Genomic DNA, 23022 nt, shown 5'->3' with positions numbered 1-23022 from the left:
GAATTAGAGCGGGTTGGTTACGATTAACCGTGAATTTTAGCTCTTAACGCAAAGGGCATTCACACCCTCTTTCGCGCCTGAAAAAATAGTAATTTGCCAATTACGGTGGCTAAATCTAAGTTGTTAAACTTAGCATGTACAAAGATATGCCATTACTATCAAGACAAGCATAGAATAGAGGAATAGAATAGAATGGAATAGAGGAATAAGTTCTATAAAGACGAAAAAGGCCAAGGTAATGTGACAGTCATGGGAAATCGGAAACGTTTCCAAACAGATGTAAGGGTCTATGTTTTTGGGTGACGACCGGGATGTCCTGACAGTCCCCTCACCCTATTTAAGCAGATGAAATGTTGGGTATAAGGAAAAAGTTGTTCAAGGAAAACGGACGAAGTTCATATATATTCTTAACCTGCTCATTACGTAAATACATGATGCATACATGAATGTAGGTGGCGCTTCGACGGGCGGACTTGGAGTTTCATGAGCTACTCGCGCTGTGCCTAAAAACGATCCTTTCTATGCCAACTAGCGTCTTAAAAGTCATTCTAGATGTATTCCAAGATATCAGGACCTATTTCGGGAAGATTTCACTCGTCATAAGCCTAATCTGTTGTATCTTTTTGTTGTTAAAAAAACGGGACTACATACCCTATTAGAGCCCAATCTGCAGTACCGCTCCCGGCCGCGGTCAGAAACGTGTCTAAGACGACCGTCAAATTGCCAAATTTGCGTCTTTTCGGGAATGGGGAAATCACGAAAGGCTCCCAAGGGGGTTTGTATTTTTGAAGCTTATTTGACTTCGTTTCGTACAATGTGACGTTTTGAAATCAAGAATGACAATATCTAGAATGTTTCACAAACAAAACCACAAGATACATTGTCACAAATGTCACATTTGCCTTAGAATTTACCAATAGATGTGGTCGGGTGAACATGCCTTAAAATCATCAAGTTCTGAAGGGGTACCACATCCAAATTTCATGTATATCTATTAAATAGGAAGACGTTGAATGAATACGATGGTCGTTTTCTCTGTTTGTTGTCTGTCTGTAAACGAATCAAATTTTCCCTTTCAAAATGCTGCAAGGTGTATGCGTTACTTGTGGGCGCCAGGGGAGCCATTTGGGCTGAAAGAGCAATACTTTGCGCATAAGTTAGTTTGTTTAACAGCAAGACGTTGAATAAATACGATGGTCTTTTTCTCTGTGTGTATATGGATCCAATTTACCTTTCAAAATGTTACAAGATGTATGAGTTACTAGTGAACGCCGGGGGAGCCGTTTGGGGCTGGAACTGAAAGAGCAAGACTTTGCACAGGCTGAAAGCATTTTTGTGACCATCGTGATCTTTAACTTCGCACAAGTTTAGGGTTGGCGTCCATTCTTCTATATGCAGAGAGGAACCCGCGTCATAGAACCCCGCCTGGTTCGTACGAGAATGGGCAATGTATATGGGTGTTGTCTGAAATTTGTCATCCATTAAGACTGGAGTGGACTTCTGTGCATAACTAAATTTGCAAAGGTCTAACATATGATTTGAAAACACACTATAATAAAAGAAGAACAGTTCTGAACTAGTATTGCCAAAACAGGATCACGTAATGAAGGCGACACAACAAAAGTTTTTTTTTATGCAATAGAGTAGCACCTGTATCATATTCACATTTCCAACAAGTGTCGGTTGTATACACGAATACAGGCCAATACCAATAGACTGATTTTGAAGCAAAATGGCCAATAACGATAATGTTATGTGAGGAAACTGTCATCTGAATCTGATAAAAAGAAAGTACAAGGTATAATCATAATTTATCCACTTGAATTCGGCCTTCTGATCATAGATACCTTTGTTTTTATGACAATTGCGCTCGCATAGATTTTGGGGTGAACAGAGGATGTCAGCAAATTCGAGTCAGTGTGACCTTACCATATAACGTTACCAAGGATATAATGCCCTTTCTATTTTACATGCTCATACAAAGAAAGGAACAGTCAACACGGTTCAACAATAGAGACGCCCCACGGCTAACTGAAGTACTGCAGCTAGAGAGGTTTAAAATAGAGACACCTTACGGCTGACTGGTGTACTGCGACTGTAGATCCTAGCAAAACTTTTATCCCAGCCAATTCATTTTTATGGTTTTAGATAGACACCCTACGACCAAGGAGGTATTAACCTCCTTGCTAACAGAAACACGTTATTTACACGGTTTTGAGAAAGGAAAGCTACTTGGTTTTATTCAAAAAGTAGTTCAGGTGACGCACTAACTATATACACCATACAAAGCTCTTCTGTAGGGGCTGCGAAAGTAGTTATCGATTACAGAACAATTCATTGAGTTTTAGATCGGTTATACTGTGCCGTGTGGTCATAACAATGTAATCAGGACGTACAAAGGTTCAACTTTGACCCTACTTGCCCCAGGTCGTTTGAAAAAGATCAATACTATGCCCCGATTATCCACTCTAGTCATGCAGCACAATATTACCGGTTGTCGATCAAACAACCAACGGTTGTTATTTACAACTCCCTTCTTGGCACGTAAAAGAGTGTTTTCAGATTGTCAAGGAGGTCCTACGTTATGGAATGAGTAATTGTCCGTGGGCGTCATTCAGTACACTAATACGGGACCCGGTGTAAATGAACATTTGCAAAGAGCACTACTTGCAGTACCTCAGTCAGCCGTAGGGTGTCTCTTTTGAACCGTGGAGCGGTGCAGCCTTGATCGTGACCGTAATGCTTCAGTACTGCAACGGATTGTTAGGGGACGCTTTTGACCCGTATTGATTAAAATCGTGAATGATTAAAATACAGGTGTATGCCACGTATAGGCTGCGACGTTTCATAAACAAATCATTTTCTATTCTCTATACATCTCCCGCAGTATATAGCATTATTTGGAAGGTGCAGAGTTACTAGTACATGTATATACAATGTCACGAATGTGTTGCTTTATTCTGAAATTGATACAACACGGACAAAAAAGCAGAACAGCCAACAGCAATCCATTCTTCCCGTGATGCATTTTATTTCTACACCAAACACTTCACACAGTCAAGGTCAATGACGTCATCACTTCATGAACGGGTAAGTCTCCACCTACATGTACAGACTGATACAGGCCTTCTTAATAATTATACCCAGGCCTTACTTGGAACATACCAGTAAGAACAACATTGGTAAATTCACCATATCAAAGTCTTAATACCGACTAGCACCCAAGCACTTTTACCAAGGACTTGCTTTTACAAAGAATTTCTCACCTCCATGAATCATAAATAATCAACATTATCACAATTATGCACATTGAAGGGTTGAATTAATAACAATTAATCATACATTCAGAAGAAAAAGTGTCCAGATGTGTACACGACTGGAAAATAAGCACCAGATCCAGTCTATAGCCCTGATATTCAGTCCCACGTTTGGACTGAGAAAGGGTGGTGGCTTTTGATACCCCAAATTGCCTATTAGATATATATCTATATACATAATTAGAACAATTTACACTATCACAGATAAACCAAATACTAAGCAGCCATATTCAAAATCAAATAAAGTAACCTCATTGGTCCTGCTACATATAAATTCTGACCAATCAGAGCTAACACTGTAAGTTCATATCAGCAACCAATCAAAATGGTCATCACTTTTGGTTCACCAGTAACAAATCAGCCACAGTTCACTTTGATGTACCCAGCATATTGCTAAAGATAACTTTCCAAGCAATGTATAGCTACAGCTTGTTTTTACACACCTGGATTACTTTAAAGACATGTTGTAACAATTCTAATGAAGACTCATCTGTGTTGGTAAAATCCATACATTTTGTTCCAACACAAGGAAGACCCTTACCATAAATTTTCAGTCAATCTCGCCAACATGCAATCTTCCAGCGACGTTTGATTCACTCCTGACGTCACTTCCTATTTCCTGAATGTCAGCCCAGTGAATCAGTCATCTGATGAAGGTCGACGAGTTCGACTGAAAATTCGTGGAGTGTCTTCCTTGTGTTGGAACAAAGCTCAAACTTCTCAACTATGTTGGAACAAGCTGAGGACATACATCTGCTTGGAGATCAGGTAACTATGGCACATGTCATCTAGTAAAAAAAAAACTCTGTGTAATGAGTCTCTTGTTGGTACAAACACATGGTACAAAATGTAAAAGCTGCCAGGTTTACACTGTTGACAACACCACCACTGTGGTCCTCACATGCTAGAACTTCTCAACTTTAATTTGTAAGGACCTTGGGAAAGTGAAACATCAGATTTCAAAGTTAAAGTCAAGAGTTGCATATTTCTTGCATCTCTTCATACTATGGTATATTACTTTCTGTGATACTTTTATAATAGAGAGTTTTAAGTTGGGTAGATGTTCCAAATTCCCGAGGTCTTTCCAAGTTCTAAGTCATTGTTAAACCCATGATTAACCTTTCATGTAACCAAGGAGCTTTTATCATAAAAGCTCTTTGATGTAACTTACAAATAACAGGAATACCACAGTAGAAATTGGGAACAGCTTTTCAGCCACGATCAAATACTAGATGTGAAATAACAATTACACAAGGATGAAATGAGTCTTAAAGCCCTAAAATGAGTTTTTTCTATCAAAAATCCTTTACCTCATGTTATGCATGGCGTATACATGGTAACCTTAGTCCATATGGACATAAAATGCCCTTGTTCACCTGATAGACATATAATGTATACATCAATAATATTCTGTCAATTTTGAGCAAAATGGTAAAAAAAGCTCCTTAATCTAGACAAATATTGAACTGCAAAAAGGTACGTGAAAGCAAGTTGTATCAGTCAATTTTCTAGAAATTCAAAAGTTCTGCTACCTCTACACGATAATGTTTTCTTATGTTTCAATTCGTGTGACCTCTGTAGCAAAACACTTTGCAAAAGACAACATGATAACTAGGTATTCCAACCAAAATTTCAAAAGTATTATACAATATTAGTTTTTACTGTTTCTGAAAGAGCTAATAAAGAGAATTAAAATGCTTTTTAAATGAAGCAAATATCTTAAGCGGTTGCTGAGATATGGCTCCTTGAAGTTTCCAAAATCTGCCCTCCGGAATGGCCGGCCGCGCGATAAATTACAAAAATTAAAAAAATAGCTTTTTTAAGGGGTGATAAAAAGGTAAGTGAAGGCTGAAAAGCTTATTTTATCTTATTTACTTGTAATATGCACTACATAGAAATATTCTACAGGATTCCAGACATTAATATCTTTTTATTATGTTTTTACACAGGGTCAAAGTATGCATTTTGCAACAAATTACTCAGGTGGCAGCGTGACCTTTGACCCCTGGGGAAGGAAAATTCCTCCAAAGTTTACACACTTGTATCTCTTGACAGGATTGACCATATCTTCCAATATTTCACATAAAACAGCACCCAGTGGTGTTCTTTCACACAATAACAGTCATGTTATCTGTACTTCATAAGAAAATGAGTAAATTTGGGTATATATACACACATTTTTGATTGCGTTCTATGGTATTTTGCGGGTGAGTATACTATACGGTGCACTGTACTAGACCGAGTACCATACTTAATATACTTTTACAATGTACAGCATTATGTTATTTCCTATTACCAAAGAATGTCACATCCACAGAATGTCAACAATGGTAACTTCTTTAATAAGAAGGTCAACTTGGTCAAGGTCAAAGGTAAGATTGCATGAACATCTCGCATTATTTGATGAGGCACAATGTTACACTGCATCATTAGCATAAGTTCACAATTGCACAATACATGACAGATGTTAGTACTATAAGAAGAAGAGATAAAATAATGATAGATAGACAATGTAAACACTGAACTTATCATGACAAGGTAAACATTTTTCAAGGTCACGTACAGGCTATTTTCTGTAAATGTACATAGATTTCTTGGAATTTGGATGTGTTACTTCCCGATAATTCTTACAATCAGTAATTATCACCGGTATCATAGAAAGTACACAAAGTTTTGCACAAAAAAACAGGCCTACTTATCATTTTCTGTGGCACTAACTGTTCTGTGCCTTCTTAACAAACTTAACACTTTTATTTAGTTAAATTGGCAGCACAACTAGTTAACTTTACATTTGTCCTACACCATCCAATACATGCGTATCTCGCTCTACTTATTGGTACTACAACCTAACATTACATTCTTCAAGTTTTTTCTCTGCTGGTCTTTTATCAGCCACATCCCGGATTAGATAGAATATTCCTCCTAATAAACAATTAAACTTTTAGTTTTATTATTGTGTCTACCATGGTGATGAATGATGATGGTCATCTTTCTGCGGCGAAGACGTCCTACCCAAGTACCACACCGTTACTACGGTGATTTGTAGTTACAGTTCTTTTGTATGACGTAATAAAGTGGTTATAAAGAAAGAATCAGACTGACACATGCATGTAACTGAATTCTATATAATACAATGTACATCAAGAAGATTTGAAGTTAAAATAGATTAAGATTAGATAAATTCCCAAAACCGGATGGAAGAAGGTAAGTCAGTAAGTGTCAATTTGCTTCTACACCATCTTCTACGACTGAACCTGGGTACCAAGTGGGCTTGTCTTGGAGGTCGCCATTACCAAACTGTAGAGACAAGAATATAATATTGCAGGTAAGTACTGCAGATTTATGATCTTTACTTAACAAAATAATCCAGACGTGCAAAGTCAAACAAAATGCCACATGGCACAAAGAGCACTAGCCTGAACAATCTGGTTGTAACAAACTTACTTCACAATGAAAATGAAAATGCCATAAGTATCTTTTTTAATTGGGCATAGCTTCCCCGGCTGACCTTAGAACAGGTGGCCACACAAGTGAAAAAATACACTTGGTATTTTGGACTCGGAACGAGGCAAGAAATGATTTGACGAATAATAACAATGACATTGAAAATACCATTGATTTCTTATTTTGAAAAAAAATTGGGCATAGGTTCCCCGGCTGACCCCTAACCGGGGGCCACGGTTGCCTCAAGTTCAACAAGTAAAAAAAATACACCATGGTATTTTGGACTTGGAACAAGGCAAGAAATGATTCACACAAATAATCATATTGAAAATGTCGTTATTTATTTTGATTTTTAAAAAATTGGGCATAGGTTCCCCGGCTGACCCCTAACCGGGGGCCACGGTTGCCTCAAGTTCAACAAGTAAAAAAATACTCTGTGGTATTTTGGACTTGGAACAAGGCAAGAAATGATTCACACAAATACTAACGATATTGAAAATACCATAAATTATTTATTTTGAAAAATTTGGGCATAGGTTCCCCGGCTGACCCCTAACCGGGGGCCACGGTTGCCTCAAGTTCAACAAGTAAAAAAAAATACACCATGGTATTTTGAACTTGGAACAAGGCAAGAAAATTTATGATTCACAAGGCCAATTTCACATAACAAGAAAGAAAGAAATAGAATGATTAACAAATCTAAAACTGTAATGTTTTACATTGTCTCATGACTTAAAAACATGGATAAAGACATGATTTTGCATTGCTAGCATTGTCTATAGACAAAAAAAATGGTGAAAACAAACAAAAACAAAGAAAACATTTTCTTCCTTGAGGACACAAAAGTACCCCATCCCAAAACAAACCTACAATTTGCAGACACTAAAAATTCATCAAAGTATTTTACCTGGAAATTCCTGCTCTATAGCGTCGAAAAGGATCTTTTTGTGCCGCTTCAGTCACATAACTTCTATTTGTAAGAGGCGCGCGGCCGAACTTCGGCGCGTCAGGATTGCGCGGCCGGCCAAACACGGCGCGCTCGGGCCGACCTCGCCAGGAAAACAAGCTTCGCGATCCGCCGGCGTGCATGCAATAGACATGCCGATTACATCAAAACGTAGCCTATTTTTTTGTCGTCATTTGGACAGGGGTGACAACCGGCAAGAATAAAATTTTTGCGGAGATTTTTACAATTAAACATCGATCAATCACTTCAAGTGGAATTTTTACCGGCAAAAAATAAAAGTTGACAACTGTCACCGGTATCATTTTAAAGCTCGTAATCTGCTCTTTGCAATGACACTACTTTCATTCTGCTGCGGTCTAAGACGGCGATGCGCAAGCGCCGTGAACGCAGCGTAGCGAGCTGGGGGAGGGGGGAGGTTTCGGGCCCGTGTTTTCCAACCCCGGCCGAGGGGCGCACGGCGCGCCGTTTTCATCGGCAAATTTTTGGCGTTTTGGACATTTAACAGACCGAACAAACATATCACACGAAAGAGAAACTTATATGCTTTATTTTTATGGGTAAATATGCCTCTAGGAGTGAATACTTTTTGTGCCGCGAGTGTGGGAAGATGGTAAGAAATTTACCGATCGCCATGCGGCAGGACGTTTTCGCGGTAGCGTTGGAATACCTATGATAACTTAGATCTGTGATCATCTTCATCTTCAGCACAACATATCAACTTACATGAAAATTTCTCTAGTTTCAAGGTGAAAAATGTAGCCATTACTCTTACAGCGACACAAACTCAGAATATTGATACAAAGATCACTATTACAACTATGTTTGTTTGTTTTGTTTTTTCTATCAAATCTACAAACGTTTTACAAAATGGCAGTTTTTTTTAGTCACAGTCACATAACACTACAAGGGTGAAGGATCTAGCTGCTGGATGATTTGTGATTGTTTTTATTAGTCTTTACCACAGTCAAACCTGTACAAGTGACCTCCCCTACATATAGACCACCTGGAAAATGTGACCACTTTGTGATGGTCTCTAAGATAATTTTACCCTCTGTCGCAAGCATCAAGAATCCTGCCTATAGTGAAAAATTTGTTGGTCTACTTGGACAACTTTGACCAGGGCTCTAGCCAGCTCGAAATTTTTTTCCGTCAGCCAATTCCCATTGTCGCGAAAACACTATTCCAGGAGTTAGAGAGACTGAACTGAGACCTTGTGTGATTATCGTATGCGAAAGGGCACCGACACACATTGTCAACAATCATAGCAATAGCAAAACAAACAGTGTGTGGCTTTTACGGCCGTGGACGGCGTCCCCAAGCCGCCTGTAGCTTCCACCAAGGAGCTTTTATCAAATTTTTGTCCGTCAAGGTTGACGGATTGGCTTTAAAATTTTTCCGTCAAACGCGGCAAATTTCCGTCAATTGACGGAAAAACGGACGCTGGCTAGAGCCCTGACTTTGACTGTAAAAGAGTTGCAGTTCTTGAACTCACATCTAGGACAAAGTCTGTATAAACTTGTACAGTCCTCTTCTGGCCTGGCAAGACCAGCACAACAGATTATCTCTATCAACTTATGAAACATTTGACAGATTGATTAATATATTGATCTTACATGTTAACACCTCACTGGCAGTTCATTAGTGATGTTGAATGTGTAAAACAGAGCACCTTGTCATACCACAACATCATCAATATCACAGTCTTCTTTATCAACCTCTCACAGTCATAAGGTTCACATCATGTGCTTGGCAGGAGTAATACAAATGTCATATAAAGTCATCATAAATTCTTTCTGCATGTTCAAGAAAATGACTACCGGTACCTACAATTGAAGTATACCAAAAAACAAACATCCTATAGATGGAAGACCCTTTTTAACACTTGTAAAAAAGAAAAAGAAAGATACAAACCACTTTTAACGACTGAAATGTGACACTAAAAATACAAGGGTGGGCTTGAATTTCTTTACAATAACAATTGTACATCCAGTTTGTCATCCAAAGCCCCCCATAAACAGGTTTATGACTCATTTTGTACAAAACATCTACACTGTACATCACCAGTTTCTTTGGAATTATAATATAACTCACTACTACTAGAGCTACAAAATGTAGTACATGTTACAAAGTACATTAACTAGGACTACTCTATCATACACTACTTGAACATGATAGTCTTTAAATATGTCACATTTGGTCACTCCAGATCAACATAAAATTCATGTAACAGATACTCTATCCAGCGTCAGATCGCCATTAAAGCTGTTGGTAAAACGGCCAGAAAATACTCGGACAGTTACTTCATTTTGACATACTGACCACTAGACTTGACCTATACTAGCATAGAACCTACAGTGAAGAAATGCTGATACATGTACATCTTTACAGTCTATTTATGATGTTATCTTGTAGATGTGTGAATGTTTACAATTTATTAAGGGGTCAGTCTTTAACTTTAATTTCATTATCTTACACAATAGCCTACAATTCATGTGAATCAGTGTATAGGTGTAAAACCGATGCAAGTATCTAATAGAATGCAAAACCATTTCAATCTTTAACATCTTTAAGTTATTCATTCTCTCATAGAAACCTGCATTTTCCAGCATGTCTTTGCTGTTGTGAGGCTTGCTGTCATTGGTTGGCCTTCTACTAGGCTGGCCTGGATTGGCTGATTGCCAGGCTTGTTGTGATTGGTTGGTTGGGTATCAAGCTTGCTGTGATTGGCTGTCTGCATGGCTGGTGTTGCATAGTTGTTCCAACTCGATGAGGTAGTCAGCCAACACATTCTAGCTGCCACCTAAACAAACAGAACACTAGATTCATGAAAGATTTCATTTCGTAAATAAGTCAAACTTGACCGTGATCATTCAAATCAGGTGTTCCGGACCGGGTGATAACTTGGGTTATCGCGCTGGATTCTACTGTTATCAAAGAGGCTTCCATAGAATAATTTGAATACACTTTACATAGGTGCAGGCACAGAGGAATGATACTGACAGAAACATTAATAATAATACACTTCACAAAATATTTACTTTAAGTTTAACAGTAGAAGCAAGTTTATTGCACAACGGATTACACCGCACTTCTATTTATTGCACTGAATCCCAAACCGGTGCGGCCAGCTGGCCAATTTTGCATTATTGCACCACCCTGATTATTGCACGAAATATGCTGGCAATGGGGTGACTGTGCAATTAAATAGCTTCTACTGTACTTCAGGCATCCCATGCTTTCGAGACAATCTCAAATCAAATATGCTGCTGATTCCATGATTTAACACAGCTGATTTCAACCTACCTTTCTTCTGTCATCTCGGCCTGTTGCTGTAGTCAGGGAACCCTGGGAAGGGAGCCATGGGTTTGTTCATTCCCATCATGCCATAGGGCTGCAGCAGAGGAGGCTGTGGTCCCACACTGTGAGAACACACACAAGATCAAGAGAGTTGTTTTCCAAAGTTGAGAGTTTCCAAAGTTGTGTAAAGTTGAGAGCCCTAAATTTTTTCTTAGAATTCTTTTTTTTACCGGAAAGAGCAGGACTCCTTCTATTGTGCAATCTAGGCAAATGCAAAACCATTTCAGTGTTTAACTTCTTATTCATTCTGTCATAGAAACCTGCTTTTTTTCCAGCATGTCTTTGCTGTTGTGAGGCTTGCTGTTATTGGTTTGCTGTCACTGTGAGGCTTGTTGTCAAGTGATTCAAGTACTGCAACATGTGGATTGTTCTCTGAAAACACTTCAATGCAACAGTTACTCTTCATATTTTGCTCCAAAGAAATTGCACATTTTTGATGAGCATGAGCAATTTCTATCCCTAGTGTCAAACTATGGAGAAAAAGATATGCATTTTCATCACAACCTGCAAACTGACACAGGAAGGAAAAGGAGAAAACTTGAGAACTTTGATGACTCTAGAAGCATTTCTGTATTCCTTTGTACAGCTAGTAACTTTCAAGTCAAGATGTTTAAGTTATATAGGTTTCTATAGTTTTCTCCCGTTTCCCTCCTTGAAGCCAGTTGGACAGTTCACCGACACCTCACCTGGAAGGGACCGGCACCCACCTGGCTGACATCGGTGAGCTTACGGCACTAGGACGCAGGGGGGCGTTCTTCAGGGGGGGCATTGGAGGAGGGTGCAGGTTAGGAGGGGGCTGCCCAGGAGGTGGCGGGGGAGGGGGTAGGCTGGAGCTGTTTGAAGAGGGTGGAGGGGGTGGTGGGAGGTGAGAGGGGGGCATACCGGGAGGCGGAGGGGGAGGGGGGAGCTGCTCGTGGGAGTGGGTCGACATGCTGGGAGGGGGGAGAGTGATCGATGGAGGGGGGACGGAGTAGAAGTTCTTCCCCAGGGAGGTGTTGTAGAAGGCAGGGGAGGAGGAGGAGGAGGGAGGGGGGAAGGCGGAGTGGAAGTGAGGCTGGAACCCTGGCTTAGTGAGCTCCATGCTGTCAGCCTGGTACGGTCTCATCCCGCCAGGCGCCGCTAGCGCTCCCACCGGCGCGTATCCGGACGTCCCGAACGCTCCCGGGTGCGGTATGTTTGGGTACATGGAGCCGCCGGCAGATGTAGACATGGGGGGCTGATTCTGCATGAAGCCCGGGCTGGGACTGTTGTTGTCTTGGAAGGACTTGTCGCCCTTTTGCCACGGCTTCTTCTGTTTGAATTTCTTGATTTTCCCGAACTTCCCCTCGTGTGCGGGTCCACCCCCGCGCCGGTCTCGATTCTGCCAGGGCCGCTTACCCTGCTGGTACTTCCTACCTGCAAAATAAACAGAACCTTCCATCCAGTTTCTCTCAGAGTCAGGCCTTAGATAAGTTGGGTTGCTTTTGAGAAGTCGCAGTAGGATATTCAAAGATGAGTGTTATTGAGTATGACAGATATTGAAGTCACAGAATACAGAGATCTGTAACACTTCTTGTCTTCACTCCCATTTTTTTTTGTAACGATTCTTAAAATTAACAGTCCAAATCACTAGCCTGTGGAGGCAGACGACTAAATTCAGTTTTGAATTTTTGTATCTTAGGCTTAGCAATGGACAACAGACAACGAAAAATGAACACAATGAAGTGCAGTGAAGGTAATGATGAGGCCACACCAATTTGATTTCTTGGTTCTCAGAAAGTGAAAATACTGCAAGCATATATCATAAAAGCAACAGGCTGAGAGACAGGCTTGAATCTGACTGTATTCATTTCATGAAAATGAGTGCACCAAGGCATAAACCTGGTCTTTGGGCTTTGTTTTCATTATATTTTTTTCAAGTTCAGCATCTTTTTCATTTTCCTAAAATCTAAGAACCAAGAAGTTAAATTGGTGTGGCCTGATGATAACATACCATAAGTCAGCAATGAACAACAGGCAATGAAAAATCAATACAATGACCTGTCTCAGTTTATACTTGAGTGCAGTAAAGGTTATGATGATGATGATGATGATGATGATGATGATGATGATGGTGATGATGATGAGTAAGTCCTACCTTTGTCCCCTGACGGGTGCCTGAACCCCCGCTGGAATCTGTTATTGGGTGAGAAGTTCTGCCCACCACCACCAGCACCTCCGCCGGAACCACCACCGTTACCATGGTGACCACCACCGCCACCTCGGTACATCCCAGCGGTACCCCGCTCCCCCCACATGAACCCTTCCAGCTTCATGCCACGGTCATGTCGCTCTGCTGGGGCAAAAACACACGACTGTAGACAGGACCATCTCCTGAGTGCTATAGTTCCCCCTATCCTCCTTCCATTTACACTGTAGACAGGACCATCTCAAAGTGCCACAGTTCCCCACCCTCCTTTCATTTACACTGTATACAGAACCATCTCCTAAGTGCTGTAGTTCCCCTATTCTCCTTTACTTTACAATGTATACAGGACCATCTCAAAGTGCACAAATACAGGACTGTAGACAGGACCATCTACTGAGTGCTATAGACCCCCTATCCTCCTTTACTTTACAATGTATACAGGACCATCTCATAAGTGCTTAAGCTCCCCCCACACTCTTTTCATTTACATTCTAGAAGAATGTTTCTTCTTGAACTACTTGTACCAGTTGTACATGTTTAAAAGCAACAGCTTTCTAAATGGGAAGTGTGTGGCTACAACTGTCTTACTGAGGAGGAAAGCTGATTTTTCTGGTGTAAAACAGTGTTAGAAGGCCGAAACCACACCTTTTTCACCCACAAAAAATTTCCCATACTAGTCAGTTCCCAAAGTCGCTACAAGACATTCGACGCAGAGAACTTGATACCTGTACTACTTATCACTTTGTTATTACTTATTACTGTATCACTCTGGCCTTGAGTTAGCCTGTTAGCTTCCAACTTTGACCTTCACCCTCACCTTCCACCTTAAACGCCAGCTCCCTCCCATCCCGCCACCTGTACGGCTGCCCCCCCTGGCTCCACTCTTCAGGGGGGTAGTTGGTCGACGTACCGTCCTCGGGAATGTCTTCCTCCGCTGTGTCCGTCTCTGACTTGAAGTCCACCTCTTCTGTCTTGACCTGCGGGTCAGCGCCCTGTAGGTCATTGCCCCCTGCCTTACCCTGTGCAGCCTGGTCCTTAAATTGGAAAAGGGAAAACAAAATCTTTGGCTTCAACCATGGCCATTTCTTTGTAAATCCCTATCAAATCAACATCCCTATGATCTGAGTGTTGGGAGATACTTAGCACTTCAATGTGGAAAAACACTGATAAGAAAAGACATTCGTTTAGACTGAAGACTTCTTGACCTACAAGCTAGTATTCTTCAATATTCCAAGTCAGAGATATTTTGAAATTTAAGTATAACAAAGTTTAACAGTCTTAAGCAAACTTTTGTTGAACCAAATATCAGGAGCTGGATAGACCTGCAATACCTGTTTGTTCTGCTGGGAGGCGTCTGTCTCCTTTTTCTTGCTTGCAGCAGACTCCTCGTTGTCAGACAACTCAGGGGAGGAAACCATCTCCCGTAGGTCAAAGTCCTGGCGATAACAGAGTGAAACAAATAAGTGAGATATTCCTCAGGAAAACAAATTTTCCTTGAGACAACCAGTCCACAACCACAGGTTTAAAAGATTTTAAACAACTGTTTCCAATTTTAGACTAAAATTCAAGTTTAACTTAGTTGCTAACAAACTTCATATATCAATATCAGAAAAACGTTTTTTTTTCTTGTTTTTGACTTGCTCTTAATTTTTTTGATACCTCGGATGATGACAAGTTTTAACTGCTGGGCAATCCATAGTTATACCTTTTGTCAGTGACACTGTTCATCAGTTTGAATGTTTATCTAAAACGTCTGACCGTTTCCAAAATCATATCCAGTTGCTTGGGTAACTGCTATTTGGCATATCTTATTACCTGGATGTCTACCCTTCATCGAAGTGTACTTGAGTAACTGCTTTTTGAGTGATTGGAAACTTACCTGGCTGTCATGATGCTCCTTCTCGTGTTCAGAACTCTTCCGACGACTCCGGTCCAGCTCCGACGACGCAAACGCCATGAGCGCGTCAAACCCGCTGCTGAGCTGGGCCTGCCACTTCTTGGTGTTTGGGGAGATGGTGTGCTTCGATTGGTCGTCATTCTCGGCCACAACCATCGCAGATTCCTTGGGCAGCGACGGGGGCTTCTTTCCCGGGGTCAGGGGTCGTTTAGCCTTTTCTACGCTGCTGGAACTGTCACACAACAAGTAGGACAACAATTAAATGACTGCTGCTGAGAAACTGAAAAAATGAAGCAAAGTCAATTTGCCATTAGTTGTTGACTGTCAAATATCAGCTTTCCTTAGGCTTTTCATGATGACATCTTCATTTTTACCCAATGGTTGTCTGATGTACAAGTGTATGCTGAATCCTACAAACATACAAACCTGGTCTTGTCTTCAGGACTGTCCACTGCACCCTTCTCCTGTGCCTGTGCTTTTGCCAGGCTGCTGATGACAGTTTGTCCAGGCACTGTCCTGGAGGACACCTCTGCCACTGGTGAATCACGGGCAGACTCGGGGGACGAGATGGCCGTGATCTCCAGCGGTTGGTTGATGTTGGTTACGATGTTCGCGATGGCTGTAGGCAGGTCCTCATTTTTACCTTCGCTGCTTGCACCTCCCTCCAGTTTAGCATTTTCCTCAGTTACCTTATTTTTGTGATTGGCTGTTGAGGTAGGAGAGGTAAGTACAGGCGGAGCAGCAGACACTGCCGGCTTCTTGCTACCGCTGTCCTGCGCGGGGGACCTCTGCCGCTTTCTCTTTTTCCTCCCCTTTGGTTCTGGAGCGGGTGTTGTGTCTGTTCCAGTTTGCTTGGAGGCCACGACACACGCAGTGTTGACCAGGACGCTGGGGTTGTTTGGGGCGTTCACGCCACAGAAAATCTGAGGGCCAACGTCCCCTGGGTTTACACCAGATGTACCGTTGAAGACCGGTCTCTTGGCTTGTTCTAGGCTGGAATACATCATAGGATTCACAAACCCTTGTCCACCTGCGCCCCCTACCATGTTGACTGAGTAATGCAGAGTCCCGAAACCCATGGAGGTGGGAAGGGTGGTTGTGGGGGTTCCATCGGACCTCGCAAACTGAGCAGCAGATTGGCTGGTGCTAGGCGACCGCTCTCTGGAGACCAGCTTGTCGATGCTGAAGGGGGACACCCCTCCTCGGGGGCTGGGGGTGTTCCTCGGATAGCTGCGCGACGAACTCACACTACTGTTACTGTGAGGACGGTCTCCCCCCATTGCTGCCTGGCCACCAGGAGAAGCTGTCCCTGCTTCGGTGCTAGGGAAGGTGCTCGAGTTCTTCCTCCCTTTGGCTTTCCCTTTCGGGGACTTACTCCCCTGTCCCTGCTGCCCTACCTCCTTCGGAATGGTACCTTCCTTCTCGGCAGCATCCAGGTTTGCCAGGGGAATGCTCACCGGCAGTTTCGGGGGGTCCACGCTCTCCAGCGGGATGCTGATTGGCAGGCTGAACCCTGCGACCGGAGGGCTGACCGGACTGACGGGGGAGATGCGCCCACCCATGTAGGACGCTGCCCCCTCCACGGGCTGTTTAGCCCCGTCCCCCTGGCTCTGAGAGGGAGGGGAGGGGCGGTCCCCCTCCTTTGGCTCCCTCTGCAGAGCTGGCCCCAGCAGATCCACACAACCTGCTAACCGTGGTTCCTGTAAAAAGCACAAAACACACATATTTGCTTATTTGTTTCATTGAATTTAACACAGAGTGAATGAGGAGGGGGCAAAACAGGTGCGAATGCACCTTTGCAAGTTGTACTCCCGCACATATAAACATGAACTGCACAGTTAAGTTTCCAATAGCATAAATGAATACTAACAACATAAATAAGTATACAGGAAATATAAAGCAAGGTATTATCAGAATATAAATATACATGAGATATAACAGAGTCAGGAACAGATAAAACAAATAATCAGAGGACATGCACAACTATGCACAAAACAGGTAAGTAAAAAAAGATCCAGGACAACAATATGGATACAGAAACAAACAAACCATACAAAGAGAAACAAACTACTAAATGTACAAAGCAGAGTAAGGAACAGATAAAACAAATAATCAGAGAAACGGTAGTTTGGGTGCAAACATCTTATTACTTTATTCTTTAATTCTATTATCTACTTTGTTTTACTTATCAGTTTTGTAGTTTTCTCATTAGTGTCAATTGCTTCATGCCATGCATGTGCAGTATATGTTCCCTTTTTTTAAATCAATAAAAAACTATTTATAAAAAAGAACTATGTACAAGAAATATGGATACAGAAACAAACCAAACCACGAGGAACAAACAACTATATGTTTACCTGAGAGAAGTGTTTCCTGAGAGCGAGCTTGGCGGGGGAGTAGCGTCGGTAGTCAGGCAGCGGGCTGCCCTGTCTGGCAGGGTGGGGGGACAGCTGCTTCCCCACCCCTCCTCCACTCCGGTCAGGACTCAGGCTCTCCAACCCTCCTGGAGGAAATACACACCCTTGTGAAAGCTTTGCTACACAAGAAATAAGACTCCACAAGACAATGCCATCTAAAACTAGGAATCCTACTGGATACACCAACTACTGGAACATTTACATACAGAAGGCCTGAACCAGGCGTCCTTAGAGATCACAAGGGTTTGATTATGACCGTCACCCAAAGAACACACACTTGTTGGAGTTCAGGCCTCTTCTTTAGCTCTTTACCTATGACTAAGTGATAGCTATGGTGGCTCCTTCTATATGGCTAAAGACACAAAATGTTCCCTTACCTGTCAGGGGAGATGTCAGCTTTGCTGTTGCCATAGCAACAGAAGCACTGGTGGACACATCATTGGCAAGTCTTCTGCAAGAACAAAATAAACATGTTGCAAGGATAAGCTTTGGCATTTCTCCCCAAGATTTAGAAGACTTAGTTTACAAATTTATTCTATTCATTCATTTCTTCTTTATCTAGCTAGGGTGGCCCATCTCAGTGGAATGGCTTAATTGGCATTCTACTTGTCAATGACATATATCACACTTACAGTGTTCTAGCCAGCCTGAAACTTTTTTTGTCCCCTGAACGGAAATCCTGTCAAGCTCCAGAGGCTTCCACATGATCATCCGTGGAAATTTTTTAAATCTAAGACCTTTTGAAATGCTATTTCCTGCATTTTGAGGGGCAAATTTTGCTGGAAGAAAAGACTCAGCTTGGTTCAAATGATCTTCAATGGCATATGCAAAATTCCATTTGTTTGATATCTCTACATGTCGATTTTTGTCCATCACAGAGGATGGAATGGGCAAAGTTTTTGTCCATTCCAGCTGCAAAATGGACGGAAGGACGGATGCTGGCAGAGAAATATAACATGGTTCTCACTTTTCCTGCTCCCCATCTGCTGTCTCACCCTCCTGGTCCTTCCCAGCATGCTCTGCTGAGTCCTTCTCCGACCCGCCCTTCTGCAAGGTCGCGACCTCTGTCTCCAGCTGGTTGGTGAGTTTCTTCAGACGTTTTCTCTCCGCCATGGCCGCCATGATCTCCTGCATCACCGCCTCACGGGTCACACCGTTTGGGTCCTGGAATTTATAACATGGACAAGGTCAAACAAGTTTTCTAAAATTTACTTTCAGGCAAGTACATAAAAAATTTAAGTAACAATTTACTTGCCCGATATTTTAAAAAAAAAATTTCCAAAGAGTGAGCCTAACTCTGAGAAACAAACTGACATCCCATGTGTTGGAGTCCTGGGGGAGAAAACAGTCATATATGCTCTGCCGTCTTTGTCATACGGCCTCATGTCATCTGTATCTGTATTATTGTTATACCTTAAGTTTAACATCAGTCCTCAACACAGAAGTTACTTCCATTAATTTCCATTGAATCAATGTCATCCGTGCCTCTGACTTATGACCTCTATCTCATGACCTGACTGTTACATCTCGAGTTACATCTTGACTCCATCCATAGGTGACCAGATGAACCCTGACCTATGACCTGACCTTTTTGTTGTTGTCTGCCTCCAGTTTGTCGATGTCCTGCTGCAGCTGCTGTGCCTTATAACTTCACTACATGAACTCTATCTCATGAGCTGACCATTTTATCTTGACTGCTTCTGGTCATTGACCTTTCTTGATGAACCCTGACCTATTACCTATGACCTGACCTTTTTGTTGTTGTCTGCCTCCAGTTTGTCGATGTCCTGCTGCAGCTGCTGTGCCTTCTGGTGCAGCTCCCTGTTCCGCACCACCTCCTTCTGGGACAGCGTCAGGATGTCTGCAGCTGACTTGATGCCCAGCTGAAGGCAAGAACAGATAACTCATGTAAATGCAGGGTCCAGTACAGTTGAGCATAAGGGGCCCCTACGCAGGCTTTTAGCTAGGATTTTATAATAGGGAGTCCGAACTTGTTGGTGAGTCACGGTGACTATTGTAGGCGGATCCGGGGGCATCCACCTTCCATGGTGCAGAGTTTTTGATGATTTTAAGTTAAAATAGCGCATTCTAAGGCATCCCAAGAGGCAAAAATACTGTTCCAGAGGTCACAGTAGAAGACTTTGACCACAGATCACCTGGTAGCATCCCTGGTCAATCAGAATTTCATGCTTGTCAGACGATTTTCTCTCCAGTATAGGGCGTCCAGGGGCATCAAATTTCTTGTTATTCTAAGAAAAGTGCGTCCAGATGACGCGTTGATGCATGCCTGGCTAAAAGCCTGCCCCTACGCTTTGTTTTGGATCCCCTATGCTGTGTTTTAAGCAGCATTAAACGTCCAAAAGTATTCTTCAAAACTTTTCTAGTTGTAGAATATTGATTTGTCTTTAAATGCTTGTACTTCAGTCAAAAAGAATTAAGGCTGCAAGTGTAACTATTGTTAGACCAGATTGACTTTGAGGTATTGAAAATTTGCCCTTCACTGCCCTTGCACCTATGTTCACTTAAAGTAAAAACTTATACTTTGATCCCAGAATCAGCTACCATTGTGTACAGTAATCTAAAACAGTACATGTCACACTTCATTGTCAATACAGTCTACTTCTGCTCTTATTGTCATCATTATTCACTCATAATAAGTTTCCCATTTCTTGTTCATAAAATTTTAGTTTACACTCTTCTAACTTTAAAAAGACAGCAGCTGACCTCCTGTAGTCTGGTGGACAGCAGCTTCTTGCCTTCCCCCAGCAGCTGTTCAATCTGCTGGCTCAGCTGGCTGGCCTTGGCGGTCAGCTGCTCCTGTCGGGCCTGCGGACACAAAATAGACTGGAGGTTATCATCCACTTTGAAGGAGTGCAACTATGGCATGTTTAGAATACAGAGGTTCAGATACAGGTCAGAAAGTACTGTAAATGCAGAAATGTTCGCGGTGGATTAATGTTCGCATTTTTCGCGGTGGCCACTTTACCGCGAATTTAAAACCTCCGCGAACATTTTTTCATGGTAGTAATAGACTACAGTGCATGGTGCTACCGCGAAATTAAAACCACCGCGAAAAGTCATTTTTCCCGCTACCGCGAAATTAAATCTCCGCGAACTTAAATGCATTTACAGTAGATATTCTTGTCAGGAATAGCAACTCATAAAGTTCCATGACTCATTTGAGAGTAACAGAAACGACCAAAACGACCAGACTTGAATCATGCAGTAGCTCCCACTATTATGCATTTAGTACATTTTGTACCATGTATGTGTAAAATATGTGTATGCACTTATTAGGACTTTAAATGATGCAAACTGTACCTCTGTTATATATTTTGTTTGACCCTTACATGTACCTCTTTCCTCATAACTTCACTGAAAAGTAGCCTGTGGGCCAATTTGAGCCTTCACCAATAAACAAAACAAACAAAGTAGTGTATATTACCTGTTTTACCATCCTATATATTTCATATAGAAAATCTTGATAAAGTGAACCCTGTGAGTTTGTTTCCTACCTTTTCCTGCTGTATTTCCTGCTGTAGATGCTGCTTGTAGTCTGGTGTCCGCATGTAGGCCAGAAACTGGAGGTACTGCATCTTGAAAGTTTCTGTGTATAGCAGAAATTGGAACATGTTTACAGGGATGTTCTGTTTTAGATAGAAAATGACCTATAGATTGAGTTATTGTGGCATGTCACAACCTGTCATTTAGTGTTTCATAAGATATCCAAAGAATTACTGACATAGGAGAAACATGTCCTAAGTTGTAGGACTGAAAACCTTACGCTGATTACCAAATTTGTGATGAAGACAAAGGAAAAATTTATTATTATTATTACTTTTTTTCAGACAACTAAACCGTTCGTGCTATTTCAAATCCATTCAGCAATTACATTTATTTTTCATTGCACAGATTTCTTGTTATTCATTCTATGCAACTCCCTCCTCCATGACAACTTCACTCACCCAGCAAACGTTGCAGAGCGGGAAAAGCCTGCTCCACCATTGGCTGCTGCTGAAGACGATATGGGTGAGGCGGGAGGGTGAAGGGAACCGTCCGATCATACGGACTTGTCGGCCCGCGGTCGTGCTGAGCACCTGGGATTACACAGGGAAGAAATGATGGAAAGTCACTCACTACAGAAAACTGGAAAGCTTATCTCTTCAGGGTTGGACAAGTTTTCTAAGATTGACTTGTCCTATCGGGCAAGTACTTAAAAAATTTACTTGCCCGAACTAACTTTTCACTTGCCCGAAATCTAAATGACATTTTTCTATGTACATTCATGGCCTTCAATGGAATTCTTGTTATTGGCTCTATTTTCTGTGTTAATCAATGCTTGATGTCATGACTTTGAAAAGTAGCAAGTACATCAAAATCTCACTCAATGGAGAAAAGCTAACTTGTCCGATCGGGCAAGTGGGGAAGGACATGCACTTGCCCGATTGGCATTTTCACTTGCCCAGGACTATAGGGCTTGTGGACTTGTTTATCCCTGTCTCTTACTAGCAATATAAGAGATAATGCAAAGTGTCAAGTTCTACAGGTGAATAGATAGCCTGGGTACCAACCGTAAAGTAGTTTGCTCTGACATTTATTATACGCTATATACATTCGCTTCTCTGCTATTCCATTTTGGAACTTTTTTGTAAGGCCTGGAATATTTAATTCTCGTCCAAAGTTTGAAGTGCATTAATTGGTCCCATCCACGTAGTAGTTTGCTCCTATGTTCTCTTCAGCTACCCAAAAAACTTGGAATGGTTAACTGATCACTTTATTCAAACAGTTGTTGGAACGCCTGTTCCAATATGGTCTCTAGAATCCATTCCTTAATTCGCTCATTAACAAATGCCACCACCAAAAGATCTGAATATACAGTTCCCCAGCAGGTAGCAGAGTGAACATAGGAGAGAACTACTACTTGGATGGTACCCAGGTTATTAAATAGAGTAGTTATGACAGCAGATAACCTCCAACCCACCTTGTGGAGACGTGCTGTTTGACACAGTTTGAGCATGCAGCAGGTCCAGTGCAGCAGTTTTACATTTGGCAATCTTCTGCCTTCGCCGTGATTTACTGGATGGTTCGGCCGACTCCTCGGTCTCGTCAGTCTTCTTGGGGCGCCCTGGCCCGCGCTTGGCGGCCTGACGCTGCTTCCTCTTGCTACCCTTCTTCCTGTCGCCCTCGGCTTCAGGGGGGGAAGGTGGTCTCTGTAACACAGGTCAGAGGTGAGAGGTTAAATAAAACACTTGACCTCAAAAGTACCTGAGAATGGCAGACAATTCTGTGTAAACATCCCTCCAGCAAAACATCGGTGATTGTCTGAGATGATATTTATTTTTCTGCATGCTTCTGCAAATGACTTACCTCAACAACATTTAAGGTTCCCGGCAACCTATTTGATTTTAACACTAGTTCACCTTTATTTGCGGAGTAACCTTTATTCGTTGTACATA

The 23022-nt window shown here is 41.9% G+C and overlaps 1 protein-coding gene and 1 long non-coding RNA gene across 10 annotated transcripts in view; both read right to left on the bottom strand.

Annotated features, from left to right (window-relative positions):
• Positions 1 to 5638: 5638 nt before the first annotated feature.
• Positions 5639 to 8400, bottom strand: LOC118431878. The gene is made up of 2 exons (XR_004833020.1): positions 7669 to 8400; positions 5639 to 6614 (listed from the first exon to the last, which is right to left on the bottom strand). It is a non-coding gene; the product is annotated as an uncharacterized LOC118431878 (long non-coding RNA).
• Positions 8401 to 9970: 1570 nt separating this feature from the next.
• LOC118431258 (histone-lysine N-methyltransferase, H3 lysine-79 specific-like) overlaps positions 9971 to 23022 on the bottom strand; it is a 33344-nt gene continuing 20292 nt past the window's right edge. For 4 of the 9 annotated variants that reach the window (XM_035842369.1, XM_035842366.1, XM_035842364.1 and 1 more), the window contains 16 exons: positions 22548 to 22776; positions 21532 to 21663; positions 21082 to 21173; positions 20291 to 20392; positions 19318 to 19449; positions 18534 to 18730; positions 17944 to 18017; positions 17507 to 17652; positions 15576 to 16849; positions 15132 to 15381; positions 14584 to 14688; positions 14070 to 14286; positions 13202 to 13399; positions 11772 to 12480; positions 11032 to 11147; positions 9971 to 10528 (listed from right to left, as the gene is read on the bottom strand). In XM_035842369.1, the coding sequence (XP_035698262.1) occupies positions 11042 to 11147; positions 11772 to 12480; positions 13202 to 13399; positions 14070 to 14286; positions 14584 to 14688; positions 15132 to 15381; positions 15576 to 16849; positions 17507 to 17652; positions 17944 to 18017; positions 18534 to 18730; positions 19318 to 19449; positions 20291 to 20392; positions 21082 to 21173; positions 21532 to 21663; positions 22548 to 22776 (3963 nt within the window). In that variant the 3' untranslated portion in view covers positions 9971 to 10528; positions 11032 to 11041. The remainder of the gene's footprint in view (positions 10529 to 11031; positions 11148 to 11771; positions 12481 to 13201; positions 13400 to 14069; positions 14287 to 14583; positions 14689 to 15131; positions 15382 to 15575; positions 16850 to 17506; positions 17653 to 17943; positions 18018 to 18533; positions 18731 to 19317; positions 19450 to 20290; positions 20393 to 21081; positions 21174 to 21531; positions 21664 to 22547; positions 22777 to 23022) is intronic. The other 5 variants (XM_035842367.1, XM_035842365.1, XM_035842370.1 and 2 more) reach the window with 5 other exon arrangements.

The sequence above is a fragment of the Branchiostoma floridae genome, chromosome 15, assembly GCF_000003815.2.
Source record: "Branchiostoma floridae strain S238N-H82 chromosome 15, Bfl_VNyyK, whole genome shotgun sequence".
Lineage (NCBI taxonomy): Eukaryota > Metazoa > Chordata > Leptocardii > Amphioxiformes > Branchiostomatidae > Branchiostoma > Branchiostoma floridae.
Note: the sequence above shows the minus strand (reverse complement) of the source record. Positions and strands in the feature narration are given on the sequence as shown.